Source organism: Sturnira hondurensis, unplaced genomic scaffold (assembly GCF_014824575.4).
Source record: "Sturnira hondurensis isolate 20B ecotype Veracruz unplaced genomic scaffold, ASM1482457v3 Scaffold0013092, whole genome shotgun sequence".
NCBI lineage: Eukaryota > Metazoa > Chordata > Mammalia > Chiroptera > Phyllostomidae > Sturnira > Sturnira hondurensis.
In genome coordinates this window covers 107,414-120,946 of record NW_028085723.1, presented here as the reverse complement: position 1 = coordinate 120,946, position 13,533 = coordinate 107,414, and the positions used below count along the sequence as shown (strand labels likewise).

Here is a 13,533-nt window from a genome sequence, read left to right as displayed (position 1 = left end):
AATGGCAATTGTAATAAGACTCCCCTCGCTCCATCCCACACCCACCCCCCCCTCCCCCCCTCCCTCTTTCTTTCCTTCTTTCTTTCTTTCTTTCTCTCTTTCTCTTTCATGACATTTTTGAGGGTAGGGCAGTTTATTAAATGTTCTTTCTCAGTTTGGGTTCTTATGATTGGATTCAGGTTAGAAATACTACATGTCAGTGTGTCCTCAGTACATCATATCAGGAGGCACATGATGTCAGTTTACTCTCTTACTGGCAGTGGTAACATTGACAACTTGGTTAAGGGAGTGTCTGTTAGACTTCTGCAAGGTAAAAATACCTTTTATTCTCTGTAATGAAAAAGTCTGTATAAATATTCTGTTCCCCAGCAAATTTTTGCCAATAATTTTAATGCCCAGTTTGCCCAAGACAGTTACGAGGCTTACAAGATGCTGATGTTTTATGTTTATCACTCTACATTTTAGTTGGCATTCTACTATGGAGAAGGTCCTTTTCTCCTTCATTATTTATTTACAGTTTTTAGAGTCAGTATGATCTCAGATTGTCCTTTAGTTCAATTTATTATATCCACTACTGTCATTCTTGAAATGTTTTGTTGAGGTATAATTTACTTAAGTAAAGTGTAGAGATCTTAAATGTGCAGTTTGGTTAATGTTTTGATATGAACACACCTATATAATCACCATCTAGGTGAATAGATCATTTCTGGTACATCAGAAGGCTCCCTCATAGCCCTCACCGTCTCATTATTTCTGTCCCTGGTTTTGGCCGGTGGAAACTCCTTCAACCTGGGTTTTTTTTTTTTTTAAAGATTTTATTTATCTTCAGAGAGGAAGGAGAGAGGGAGAGAAATATCAATGTATGGTTGCCTTTCATGTGTCCCCTGCTGGGAGTTGGCCTGCAGGGAACCAGCCTGCAACCCAGGCATGTGCCCTGGCTGGGAATCGAACCGCGATCCTCTGGTTCGCAGGCCCGCGCTCAATCCACTGAGCTACACCAGCCAGGGCCCCCTTCAACCTGGTTTTTGTGTCCTGAGGAGTCCCCACCTTTTTTCACTTTCTGGCACAAATTATTCTAGCTTCATCTTGCACTTCCTCTGTGCCTACCTGGGAATTGGCGCACTCAGCGAGCCACGGTTCCTCTTACTGGGAACTATTATTTTGAAGTCAGTGTCTAGACACAAGCTGTGCTCATTCTACTGAGGTGTTACTTTGCAAATTTGTGTGTCATCCTTGTGCAGGGGCCATCCTAATCTCTGATCATTTCAATTTTAGTATATGTGGTCCAAAGTGAGCACTCTACTGGGATGTTATTTCTTCTAGGTTCTTTCAGGGGTAAGAGCTAGAAAATACATTAGTTTTTCTATTTTAAATCTTTCTAAAATCACATCTCCAATTTAAATCAATCTTAAGGCTCTTTCTCTTCTTTCCCCACTCTAAATTCCATATTCCCACAGTAAGAACCTTGGCTGCCAAATACATAAATATGTTTATTCACTTTTCAGTTTCAGAATAATTATACTACCAAATAACAAGCCTACTAAGTAAAGTTAAAGATTTTTTGCTGTTACTTTGTGTTTAGATTGGTGGTATAGTCAAAGTACTCCATTAAAAAGTTACTTGGACTTTTACATGGTTGTGATCGAAAAATGACATTTCTAAGATGGTTGTTGGGTTAAATAAATTCATTTTATACCTCCTTTGCTGGAACACAACTTCTACAAGGGCAGGGATTTTTTTCCCCCCAGTGCTGTTAGTCCCCATTTCTGTTAGCCACTTTCAACTTGTGTGCCTCAAGAATTTTTAAAACGTACAATACCTCTTTAGTCAGGGGCATTGACCTCTGTTCCCTTAGATTATCAAATTTAATAAATCACGACAGCCAACACAGCAGCCATCCAATGTAAACGAATCAAAATTATACCTGTTTTTGTCAGATCAGTAAAAATCATACACACTTTTTTTGTGTACCACAGAATTTCAGAATTAGTTTGTGTGCCATGAGATGAAAAGGTTGAAAATCACTGGTCTGTCTAGCTCATAGACGCTCAACAAATATATCTATCTCGTATTTTACCGAAGATGTTTCATTGATTTGAGAGATGGGGGAGGGGTACACCCATCAGGGATGGAACCCAGAACCTAGATATGTGACCTAACTCAAGATCCAACCACAACCCCCTTTTTTGGTTTATAGGACAATGCTCCAACCAACTGAGCCACCCTGCCAGGGCTCAACAAATATTTGTTGAATGAGTAAATGAATGTTGGGATTAAGCTGTGCACTGAGATGGTTTATGAAGGAAGTTGCTCCTGGCAGAATCTCACAGCCTTGTAGGCTTAGAGTGTGATACTCCCCCAAGGCTTTTAGGGGGTGGTGGAAGATTGGGAAAATGTATAGCCCTAGCTGGTGAGCACTGGGGCTTTAGAAGTACACTTAAGAGAGCAGTCACCAGAGGAGGCAGCCTTTTCTGGCTGACGACTGTGGGTTGTTCAAGTGGCCAAATTGATGTAAAAACTGTGTGTGTTCCTAGAGCTCTCACGGCTGGAGTTTTGCCCCTCAAGCCAGGGCTGCTAAAATAGAGCCTAATTCACAGAGTGATGCTGGGAGGAGACTGAGAGGGCCACGCCTAAATCGGGGAATCTCAGGCGCAGCTAGTGTTCACGTCGGTAACGCAGACCTCAAGCTTCCCAGAAAACCTAGCTTCCGGGTTGCTTTCCAGGCCTCCAACTCCACTGGTCAACAAGTTCCTGTCCCTAGCAGATGCCCTGCACTGACTGGTCATATATGAAGCCCCGCCTTAGCGGGGCTTACCGTCATTGCCTTAGGGTAACTTCGAGCTCCGACGCCCGCTCCAGCCCCAGTATTTTCGGCTTCCTATTGGACAATCAGTTTCCAATCAGAAGGATTTTTAAATCTCAGTCTTCAANCTTTCCAGGCCTCCAACTCCACTGGTCAACAAGTTCCTGTCCCTAGCAGATGCCCTGCACTGACTGGTCATATATGAAGCCCCGCCTTAGCGGGGCTTACCGTCATTGCCTTAGGGTAACTTCGAGCTCCGAGGCCCGCTCCAGCCCCAGTATTTTCGGCTTCCTATTGGACAATCAGTTTCCAATCAGAAGGATTTTTAAATCTCAGTCTTCAAGGACCGCTGGCTATTGGTGGACAAGGTGGAGGCGGGGCCTGAGGTTATTGCCGGCAGCGACCTGGGTAAGGAACTAAACAGAGGCAAACTCCCCTACTGAGCGGCTTCGCGTGGTGCTCAGCTTCAGTCCTTCCCCCAGGCCAGGTGAGCCTCCGCTGCACCCCGCGCCCCTTTGCAGTGCTTGCCAAAGTGCGCCTGCGCAGCAACAGCCACTTGCCCTTTTACCCCATCCCTTCTCTCCTCGCCTTTTTCCTCCCCTTTCCCGCCCCCCCAACCCTGCCAACCTTCCCGCCCCCCCCAACCCTGCCAACGTTCCCGCCCTTAGGCCCTTTGGCCGGGGGTCTCCCCAGTCCCTATCCTTCCCCAGCCCCGTCCCCAATCCCCAAGATCCTGGCGCCCCAGCCTCAAGGACTGTGCCTCCGCGAGCCACAATGTGCGTCCTCTCAGAGCCTTTGGGCCTCCCTGCCATCACTACCTTCCGTTTTCTCTACGCAGGCCCCCACCTCCGTCAGAATGACGCTGGACGTGGGACCGGAGGATGAGCTGCCCGACTGGGCCGCGGCCAAGGAGTTTTACCAGAAGTACGACCCTAAGGACATCATTGGCAGGTGAGGCCATAACCAGGACAACGGAGGTCCAGAGAGGTCGGGTACTAGTTAGGATACCCAGTTCCATCTAAGGATTGCACAGTTCTAAATGATAAAGGTCAGTGGTTAGTTTGGTGACTAGGCTCCTTTTTTAAAGTATATTTTATTATGCTATTACATTAGTCCCAGTTTTTTTCTCCCCTTTCTCCCCCTTTTGCCCTGCATTCCCCTTCCATCCTCCAGCATCCCCTCCCCCCTTAGTTAATGTCCATGGTTTGAACATGTAAGTTCTTTGGCTTCTCTGTTTCCCATACTATTCTTATCCTCCCCCCGTCTATATTTTATGCCTACTAATTATGCTCCTTATTCCTTCTACCTCCCTCCATTGTCCTCCTCCCCCTCTCCACTGATAACCCTCCATGTGATCTCCTCTTCTATGATTCTGTTCCTGTTCTAGTCGTTTGCTTAGTTTGTTTTTAGTTTCAGTTGTTGACAGTTGTGAGTTTGTTGTCATTTTACTGTTCATAGTTTTGATCTTCTATTTCTTAGATAAGTCCTTTTAACATTTTATGTAACGAGGGCTTGGTGATGATGAATTCCTTTAACGTGACCTTATCTGGGAAGCACTTTATCTGCCCTTCCATTCTAAGTGAAAGCTTTGCTGGATAGAGTAATCTTGGATATAGGTCTTGCCTTTCATGACTTTGAATACTTCTTTCTAGCCCCTTCTTGCCTGTAAGGTCTCTTTTGAAAAATCAGCTGATAGTCTCATGGGAACTCCTTTTCATGGGAATTCCTTTTCTGTAACTGTCTCCTTTTCTCTCGTTGCTTTTAAGGTTCTCTCCTTATCTTTAATCTTGGCTAATGTAACTATGATGTGCCTTGGTGTATGCTTCCTTGGTTCCAACTTCTTTGGGACTCTGGGCTTCATGGACTTCCATGGAAGTCTATTTTCTTCACCATATTGGGGAAATTTTGCTTCATTATTTTTTCAAATAAGTAAGTGTTAAATTTCTTCCTCTTGTTCTTCTCCTTTTGGTACCCCTATAATTCGGGTGTTGGAGCACCAGACACCTGGAAGTTTTTAAGCCTCTCCTATATTTTCTTCATTCTGTTCCAGTGGAATATTTATTTCTTCCTTCTGCTCCAAATCATTGATTTGAGTCCCAGTTTCCTTCCCGTCACTGTTGGTTCCCTGTATATTTTTCTTTATTGCATTTTGTATAGCCTTCACTTCTTTATTTTGAGGCCCTACTCAATTAATTTTGTGAGCTTGATTACCAGTGTCTTGAACTCTGCTAGGTTGGCTCTGATAGGTTGGCTATCTCTTTGTTGCTTAGTTCTATTTTTGGAGCTTTGATCTGTTCTTTCATTTGGGTCATAATTGTTTTTTTTAAAAATATTTTTATTTATTTATCTTAGAGGGGAAGGGAAGGAGAGAGAGAGAGAGAGAAATATCAATGTATGGTTGCCTCTCGTGTGTCCCCCGCCAGGAACTGGGAACTGGCCTGCAACCTAGGCATGTGCCCTGACTGGGAATCGAACCTCGATCGTGTGGTTCGCAGGCCCGCGCTCAATCCACTGAGCTACACCAGCCAGGGCAGGGTCATAATTGTTTGTCTTTGTGCAATTGTTACATTATAAGGGAAGGAGCCTTAGGTATTCACCAGGGCGGGGCAAGCCATGTTGCTGCATGGTGGCTCTGTATGTGGTAGAGGGGTCCAAGAGGGAACAGTGCCACTTGCTTAGCTTTCTCTGCTTTCAGTCACTTCCCCTGCTTCCCACAAGTGAATTGTCACTTTCAGGTGCTGATTCCTGTGTGGGTAAGCTGGGGTATGTTCAGGACCCCATGGGCCCCTCCAACGGACTTTCCTGTGAGACTGGCAGTTTCTCCCCACCTCCACCCCCTGACTGCAACCCCACAGGTGTTTACAGCCAGAGATTTTGAGGCTTTTTTTCTTGCTCTGGACCCTGGATTGCCTCATCTGTCTCGCTCCTCAGTTGTTCCTCCTGGTTTATCTGCTTGGGAATGTGGGACCACCCAGTCCACCAGCTGTTGCTTTGCCGAGTGTCCTCTCCGCCCTGCTGCCCATCTCCACCCCTCCTACCAGTGTGAATGATTGTTTTTTCTTTAACCCCTTGGTTGTAGGACTTCCATACAGTTCAATTTTTTGGCATTTCTGGTTGTTTTTTGTTTTAAATTGGTTGTTATCCTTTTTGGTTGTGTGAGGGAGTGAAGTTTACCTACCACGTCTCCTTCTTGGCCAGAAACTTTGGTGACTAGGCTCTTATTCTGTGTTAATCCCCATTTTTTAAAAAACATTCATTTATTTGTGTTCAAACTTAGCTGAGTTATCTACTGTGTGCAAGACACAAAGGTAAACAGGGTGGGGGGTGGAGAAGAAGCTTATGCCCTGGAGGTACTCCAAGTGAAATGATTGAGAGAGATATGCAAACAGTCAAAAAGTATATAGATGGTAGTTGGCAAGAGAATATAGAGAAGTGAAAGGGGTTTAGGCTCAGGCCTTGGGGCATATCATGAAGGAGTGAGAGAAGAAGGAACCAGAAAGGGAGACTAAGGAGAGTCTATGAGTTAGATAGAACAACACAGGAAGAATGTTCTGGGCATTGGCATGGTCTGCTATGATGAATGCTGCTGAGGCCAGGAAAGCAGATGAGGATGTGTCCATTAGATTTGTTCATAGTCCTTTGAGAAATCACATGGAGATATCAAAAAGTTGATTGGAATCAGGAATTCTGGAGAGAAATGAAGGCTCAAGGCAATGTAGCAAGAGTCATCTACATATAGCTGGTATTTAAAGCCCATGAAACTGGTTGGAGGTCACTAGGGGAGAGTACTCAAAAGAAGAGAGCTGAGACTCAAGTCCTAAGTCACAGGATTTCAGGACCAGGTAAGGGGGAGGATTCACAGAGGCCAGAAGAACCCTGAGGGAAGATCAGTGGTTCCACTGCCAAGGGGTGAAACCAGTTATGGAAGAGACAGATCAGAGGGTAGGGTTCTCACCATCTCATTCTCTTGTTTTTTCTGCACAGGAAATTACGTACACACTATCACTAAATTAATTTCCTCAGAGTACCACTATTTTCATGTATAAAGGCCTGAAACTTTAAAATAATTAAACTAGGACTCAGACTCAGATGCACTTAGTGGTTGGGCATGAAATAAAACTGTGAGGCGGCTAAGAGTAAGACAGTGGGAGGTGGTGAGCATTGTGATAGCTGGAGGGTTCTTGTCTCGTGTAAGGTGTGTGAATTCAGATTTGTAAAGAACATTGCACTGACCAGACATAACACAGCTGTGGGCTGTGTTTGCCAGAGGTCAGTACTTTGCATCCTTTGATTGAACCAGAGATATGGGTAACAGGCATTCTAAGCAAAGGAAACTATGTAAGGTCAAGGAGGCCTTGATAGCATAGCTTATGAGAGTAAGGTTGTGAAGGGCAGCCAGGGAACTAGCATATGATATGTGGTGTGATCCTGGAGAGATTTGGACCTTAGTCTGAGGTACTTGGAGGGTCAAATGGAGTTGGTGATAGAGCCCGAGCAAAGAAATCTCTGTCTAGTTACTTTTATCTTTACAATGTCAAATGGGCTTTTCTGTCTCTTCCTCATTAAGTCTTTCAACATCCCTTCAAGATATCGTTGGCCACATTTCAGAGCTGGAGAAGCAGAGGCCCAGAGACTTTATGTCAGTGGGTCCCTTGAAGATTAATTAGTGGCAGGTCTGGGGCCCGAACCAAGATCTAATTCTAAACTTTAGTCTTCTAGTCAATGGCCCAATATTTATTTGAAGCCTCCTACACTTGAGGTAATGTAGGGGAACTTTGGGATTTGGATGGGGTAATCAGGAAGTGTAGATCAAATTTGGAGGGAGCCTGGATCGTTTCTTCCCACTTTCTCCCTGTGGGGTTTCAAGGTAAGGGCCAGATTCTGGGGCTCAGTGTATAAAGGATTTGCCTAGGCTCACCCATGGATGGCATGGCAGAGGCTGGCTTTACATCCAGCAACCCTGCCTGCCTTCTCTGTGAGCTTTGTGTTGCATCTTGCTGGTTACCCAGGTTGCTTGCCAAGGCTGCTGTGAAATTACTGTAGGCCAGGATGAGCTTCTTGGGAGGTTACCTTGTCTAGATGGGTCTTCAGTCTGGTGCAGTGTGTATGAGGGTCCTGAGGCTCTACCCTGCTTAGAAGTGAGAGAGCAGGAGGTCCTGACTCCTATGTTGTCTGACTCTGGCAGAGGAGTAAGCTCTGTGGTCCGCCGTTGTGTTCATCGAGCTACTGGCCATGAGTTTGCTGTGAAAATCATGGAGGTGACAGCTGAGCGACTGAGTCCTGAGCAGTTGGAGGAGGTGCGAGAAGCTACACGGCGAGAGACACACATTCTTCGCCAGGTCGCTGGCCATCCCCACATCAGTGAGGCTGCATTCCCTGCTCCTGCTAGCTGACAACCACCCCCTGCTGGCCCTGCCCATAGCCCACTCCCCCCAACACTGCCTCCAGCCCTCTGCTCCCTTCCTTCTGGCTCTGCTCCACCTCAAAGTGTGGCCAGCCGTTGGGTCCCTACTGCCTCTTTTGGTTCTCCTTCCTTCCCAGTAAGAGCCCACTGTTACCTCAGGGTGGAAGGCCCCTTTGATATGCATCTACTCCTTTCCATCTCTGTCTCTCTGCCTTTCTGCCTCTTTCCCCAGTCACTCTCATCGATTCCTACGAGTCTTCTAGCTTCATGTTCCTGGTGTTTGACCTGTGAGTATCTCCCTGCCCGGATTTGAGAAGCCTCCTCACTTCCATGCATGGCCCCAGCCTTACAGCACAGTGGGCTGAAGGCCACCCTGCTCACACCTTCCTGTTTCAGCTAGGGCCTGCCTGGCAGTCCATGGCGCTGGCCCCTTTCCTACGTGACCTGAGCAAGTTCTTCAAGAGTAATAATGACCAAATACCTGAGTACCATGAATACAAAGGGTCTTCATGACCCAGGTTCCCCACTATCCCAGTTCTCCAGGGTTATAAAGTTAGGGAAGAAAGGGCTGATTTGAGAGAGTCTGTCCAGGAGGCAACCACTTATACAACACTCACCAGGTGTCTCTTGTTTAACAGCCTATACTGGTGTCTGTCTCTCCTCATCAGTTCTTTTTCTGGTCATTGTGAAATCTGAATGTCACATGTTATACAGTATGATGCAAACCAGTTGTAAAGGTACTTCAAAAGAGAATGTTTGAATACCAAATATTTAAGTGAGGCCCTTGGAAAAAATTCAGTTTTCATACAGAAATTACCCTCTGCAGAAGTTTGAGGGATGGCAGAAAGTATCAATTTTATTTGCTATTATGCAACTTTGCACAACATTGATACTCCCCAAAATAATACCTGATGTGTTCTTTATATTTCAATGATTGATGCAAAATTGCAATTACAGCCACTCTTTAAAGAGAAGGAGGCAAAATAAGCAAAATCAAAATAAAGTCCTATTCAACTTTTTGCCACTATGAATTGAAATTTTGGTCGGCAGTATATAGTCACTGCAAAGGGCCTTTTTTGAATATCAGATAACAAGGACCTGCTATACATTCATGCTAAAATAGCCCCCTCAAGTACAATGCAGAAATTTTAACCACCAACCCACTGGGAAAAACTGTCCCTGGCATTCATCTTGCTCTTGGAGTGCTGTCTTAAGACCCTTGTTTGTCTACAGAGGAATCTCTCTTTACTGGCCCCTTCCATAGCATTTTCTGTGAGCACTGGCTTATTCTCTCAGCCCTCACTGTGAAGTGCTCCTACCTCCCAACCACTCCTATCCCTCAGGATGCGGAAGGGAGAGCTGTTTGACTATCTCACAGAGAAGGTGGCCCTCTCAGAAAAGGAAACAAGGTAATGGCTAAACCTGCAACCCCTGGGGTGAGCAGGGAGTGGGGTGGGGCAGGGAGAAGTAGAGGAGACTGCCCCTCCCCCAGGTCCATCATGAGGTCTCTGCTGGAAGCAGTGAGCTTTCTCCATGCCAACAACATTGTGCACCGAGATCTGAAGCCTGAGAATATTCTCCTAGATGACAATATGCAGATCCGACTTTCAGATTTTGGGTTCTCCTACCACTTGGAACCTGGCGAGAAGCTTCGAGGTGAGAGGACCTGGTGCCCTAAGAGGCTTGAAAGGGCCCAGACCTGAGGCTGGTTGGCTGGGTCTGAGAACTGAGTCCCAGGAACCAAGTAAAGGGAAATCAGTAAGCACTTCCCGAGTACTCTTTAGGTGCAAAGCCATATGTGTTGCTCAGAATGGATTTCTTCCTGACCTGGGGAAGATGGAGGCAGGCAAGTGAGCAGATAAGTGGTACACAACAGGGTCTAGAGACCATGTAGGGGAAGCCAGGTGAAAGAAGCACCTGATTTAGCTGGAGGGATACAGAGCAGAGGCTTAGAGCTGGGCTATGGGAGGCTGGCTTTTCCCAGGTGGAAGAGGATAGCCGGACTTTGCTGCACACTTGGGGACTGGGAGAGATAGGAAGGACCACAGTGTGTGTCTTAGGTACTATGAGGAATCTGGTATGGCCAGACAGCTCTTCTCACCTGGAACCCTGGGGACTTACCCAGTGCTAATACATTTTAATATGCTACTTTCTCTCCCTCATTGGCTTTGCACTGAGTTAATTAATACTAACACCGGGCGCTTATGTGAGCTTTGCACCATGCTGAGTCTCTACATGGCTTATTTCTCTGGATCCTCTCAACAACTCTGAGATAGAATTTGTGTCTCCATTTTATAGATTTGTTTGGATTAGGACTTTCCAAAGGTCCTATAGCTAGAATTTGAACTTGGGCAGTCTGACTCTGACTTGTGCTCTTATTCTGTGGACTGTTCTTATTTTTAAAGAGATTTGAGGGCTTGGGGTTTTTTTGATGAAGTACAATATACTAGTTTTTCTGTTATGTGTTATACTTTTTTATTTCTTATTATTTCTTCGTAAAGAGGGAGAGAAACTTCAATGTGTGGTTGCATCTTGTGCACTGTCTACTGGGCACCCCCTCAACCCATGCAGTGGGCTGACTGGGAATCAAACAGGCAACCCTTTGGTCCGCAGGTTGGCACTCAATCCACTGAGCCATACTAGCCAGAGCTACTTATTTTTTTTATTGTTGACATTATTACCAATGTTCCCTATTTTCCACTTTGTTTACCTCTACAACGCCACCCCTGGACTTATATGTCTTATGGATGTTGTGCTTTGTTTTCCTTTAGACTTCCACATACACTTTTCCTCATTCTGGAATCACCTTTGCCCTTACTCCACCCTCTCCCCTGGCTTGGGTAATTCAGGTTTCACTTGAAAGCTCTAGGTCAGGTTAGATCCCTTGCTTTTTGTTCTTTATTTCCTTCATGGCACTAGTCTTACACTGTTATTTTTCATTTGCTTTCTGGTAGACATTGAATTTGGTAACAGCACATCTAATTTACCAGTGTGTCTGGTGTGGTGTTCAGCACATGGAAGGCAGTAAATACTTGGTTTAGGAATGAATTTCCTAAGAAAGTCATTTTCAGTTTAGGCCTATCAAGATCTCTTGAAAGTATGCCATGGAATACAGTTTGGAAATTTCTGGAGGAAATTGGTACCTGAAATGGTAGAAGAAACTAAAAATATAGGCTTGGATCAAGTCGTAGAGGGCTCTGTACTGTAAGAGTAGACTTAATTCTGAGGCTATAATGGGGATCTAGGGAAGGGCTTTAAACAAGGGACTCAGCATGTGCCTGAAGGAATCCCATACTCCTGCTTATTCCCCTTTGGCTTTGAGTAGTGGTTCCACTGACCGGAGTAGAGATTATAGGAAGAGTAGATTTGGGCAGAAAGGAATGCAGAAAAGTTGTTTTCCATGTGTGTTAGGTATATAAAAATGTGGTAACATGTGGGTAGGTTGGTTTGACCAGAGGGTTGGAGGCAGGTGATACAATTGGGTGGGACCTGGAAGTCAACCCCCAAATCAGGTTTTCCTTAATTTTTCCCAAGGCCACCAGAAGCCTTGGTGGATATTTGAGTTGTTCAGCAGGGTCAGGATCTAGTACTGAGACTTAGCAGAGGCAGTCAGGAGCAGAACAGGAGTACTTATGGCCCTGGCAGGGTCTTTTTGTTTTAAATTTATTTTTAGAATCCTGGCTGGTGTGGTTCAGTGGATTGAGCATGGGCCTGCAAGCCAGGGGGTTACTAGTTAGATTCCCAGTCAGGGCACATGCCTGGGTTGCAGGCCGGGTGCCCAGTATGAGGCTCATGAGAGGCAACCACTCATTGATGTTTCCCTGTCTTTCTCCTTCCCTTCCCCTCTCTCTACAAATAATATAAATTTATTTGTAGAGAAAGGGAGAGGGAGAGAAGCGTTGATATAAGAAACATCAAATGGTTGCCTCTCACATGCACCCCAACCAGGGACCAAACCTGCAGTCCAGGCACGTGCCCTAACTGGGAATTGAACCTGCAACCCTTTGCTTTGTAGGACAGCGTCCAACTAGCTGAGCCATACCAGTAAGGAAGGTCCTGGCAGTTTTGAGGCTCCAGAAGAGGGCTGGTGTTAGGGCCCTTGAAGGAACTGGTGGCATCCCATCAATCTCTGCTCTCTTCCCAGAGTTGTGTGGGACCCCAGGATATCTAGCACCAGAGATCCTTAAATGCTCCATGGATGAAACACACCCAGGCTATGGCAAGGAGGTCGACCTGTGAGTTTCTGGTATCCCCTGCCCTCTTCCTGTGTACTGTCCTTCAGTACATTTACCCAGCACCCGGTCCTGACTGACTTTGGTCTCTTTCCCAGCTGGGCCTGTGGGGTGATCTTGTTCACACTTTTGGCTGGCTCACCACCATTCTGGCACCGGCGTCAGATCCTGATGTTACGCATGATCATGGAAGGCCAGTACCGGTTCAGTTCACCAGAGTGGGATGACCGTTCAAATACAGTCAAAGACCTGGTGAGCTGGGGCCATGAGGGTTCAAGGAGGGAGGCCCAAGAGTTGCCCCTCATGTTCTGGAGTTCTTCTAGATTTCCAGACTGCTGCAGGTGGATCCTGAGGAGCGCCTGACAGCTGAGCAAGCGCTACAGCACCCCTTCTTTGAACGTTGTGAAGGCAGCCAACCTTGGAACCTCACCCCTCGACAGCGGTTTCGGGTAAGCCTGAGAGTGTCAAGTCTGGGCCTATTTCTCTGTCCCATGTGGAGGGTGCTACATTGAGCTCACACGCTCCTCCCTGTTCCCAGGTGGCAGTGTGGACAGTGTTGGCTGCTGGACGAGTGGCCTTAAGCATCCATAATGCACGGCAGCTGACCAAGAGTGCACTGTTGAGGGATCCTTATGCACTGCGGCCAGTGAGGCGCCTCATTGACAGCTGTGCTTTCCGGCTCTATGGGCATTGGGTAAAGAAGGGCGAGCAGCAGAACCGGGCAGCCCTCTTCCAGCACCGGCCCCCTGGACCTTTTCCCATCATGGGTCCTGAAGAGGAGGGGGACTCAGCTGCTATCACGGAGGATGAGGCCATGCTGGTACTGGGTTAGCACATCAGCCCCTGGGGAATCCCCAGAAGGAGGATTTTTATCATTCCAGCCCCTTTGGGCTCTGGCCTCAGGCCCTACTGCCTGGCCAGACCCACCACTGACCATACTATCATAAAGACCAGCCCTATACACCTACCCCTACTGGCCAAGGCTTTGAGATCAGAGTTGCAGTGGAAAGGAGCCACTCAGAATGTCGTGCCTGTCCTTGTTAGTGCTGCCTGTGCAGTATATACAATAAAATGTACACCAGGGAGCGCCAGTG

General features: G+C 46.5%; 1 protein-coding gene and 1 non-coding gene across 5 annotated transcripts in view; one reads left to right on the top strand and one right to left on the bottom strand.

Annotated features, from left to right (window-relative positions):
* Window positions 1-13,530, top strand: part of LOC118997397 (phosphorylase b kinase gamma catalytic chain, liver/testis isoform) — a 19,458-nt gene extending 5,928 nt beyond the window's left edge. The window contains exons 1-10 of one of the 4 annotated variants that reach the window (XM_037061029.1): window positions 3,206-3,290; window positions 3,642-3,754; window positions 7,989-8,164; window positions 8,440-8,494; window positions 9,551-9,616; window positions 9,700-9,863; window positions 12,352-12,442; window positions 12,538-12,691; window positions 12,763-12,888; window positions 12,978-13,530. In XM_037061029.1, the coding sequence (XP_036916924.1) occupies window positions 3,660-3,754; window positions 7,989-8,164; window positions 8,440-8,494; window positions 9,551-9,616; window positions 9,700-9,863; window positions 12,352-12,442; window positions 12,538-12,691; window positions 12,763-12,888; window positions 12,978-13,271 (1,221 nt within the window). In that variant the 5' untranslated portion in view covers window positions 3,206-3,290; window positions 3,642-3,659 and the 3' untranslated portion in view covers window positions 13,272-13,530. Of the gene's footprint in view, window positions 1-3,205; window positions 3,291-3,635; window positions 3,755-7,988; window positions 8,165-8,439; window positions 8,495-9,550; window positions 9,617-9,699; window positions 9,864-12,351; window positions 12,443-12,537; window positions 12,692-12,762; window positions 12,889-12,977 lie in introns of those variants that run through there. The other 3 variants (XM_037061028.1, XM_037061027.1, XM_037061030.1) reach the window with 3 other exon arrangements.
* Window positions 1,197-1,298, bottom strand: LOC118997407 (U6 spliceosomal RNA). The gene has a single exon (XR_005068662.1). It is a non-coding gene; the product is annotated as a U6 spliceosomal RNA (small nuclear RNA).
* Window positions 13,531-13,533: the final 3 nt, after the last annotated feature.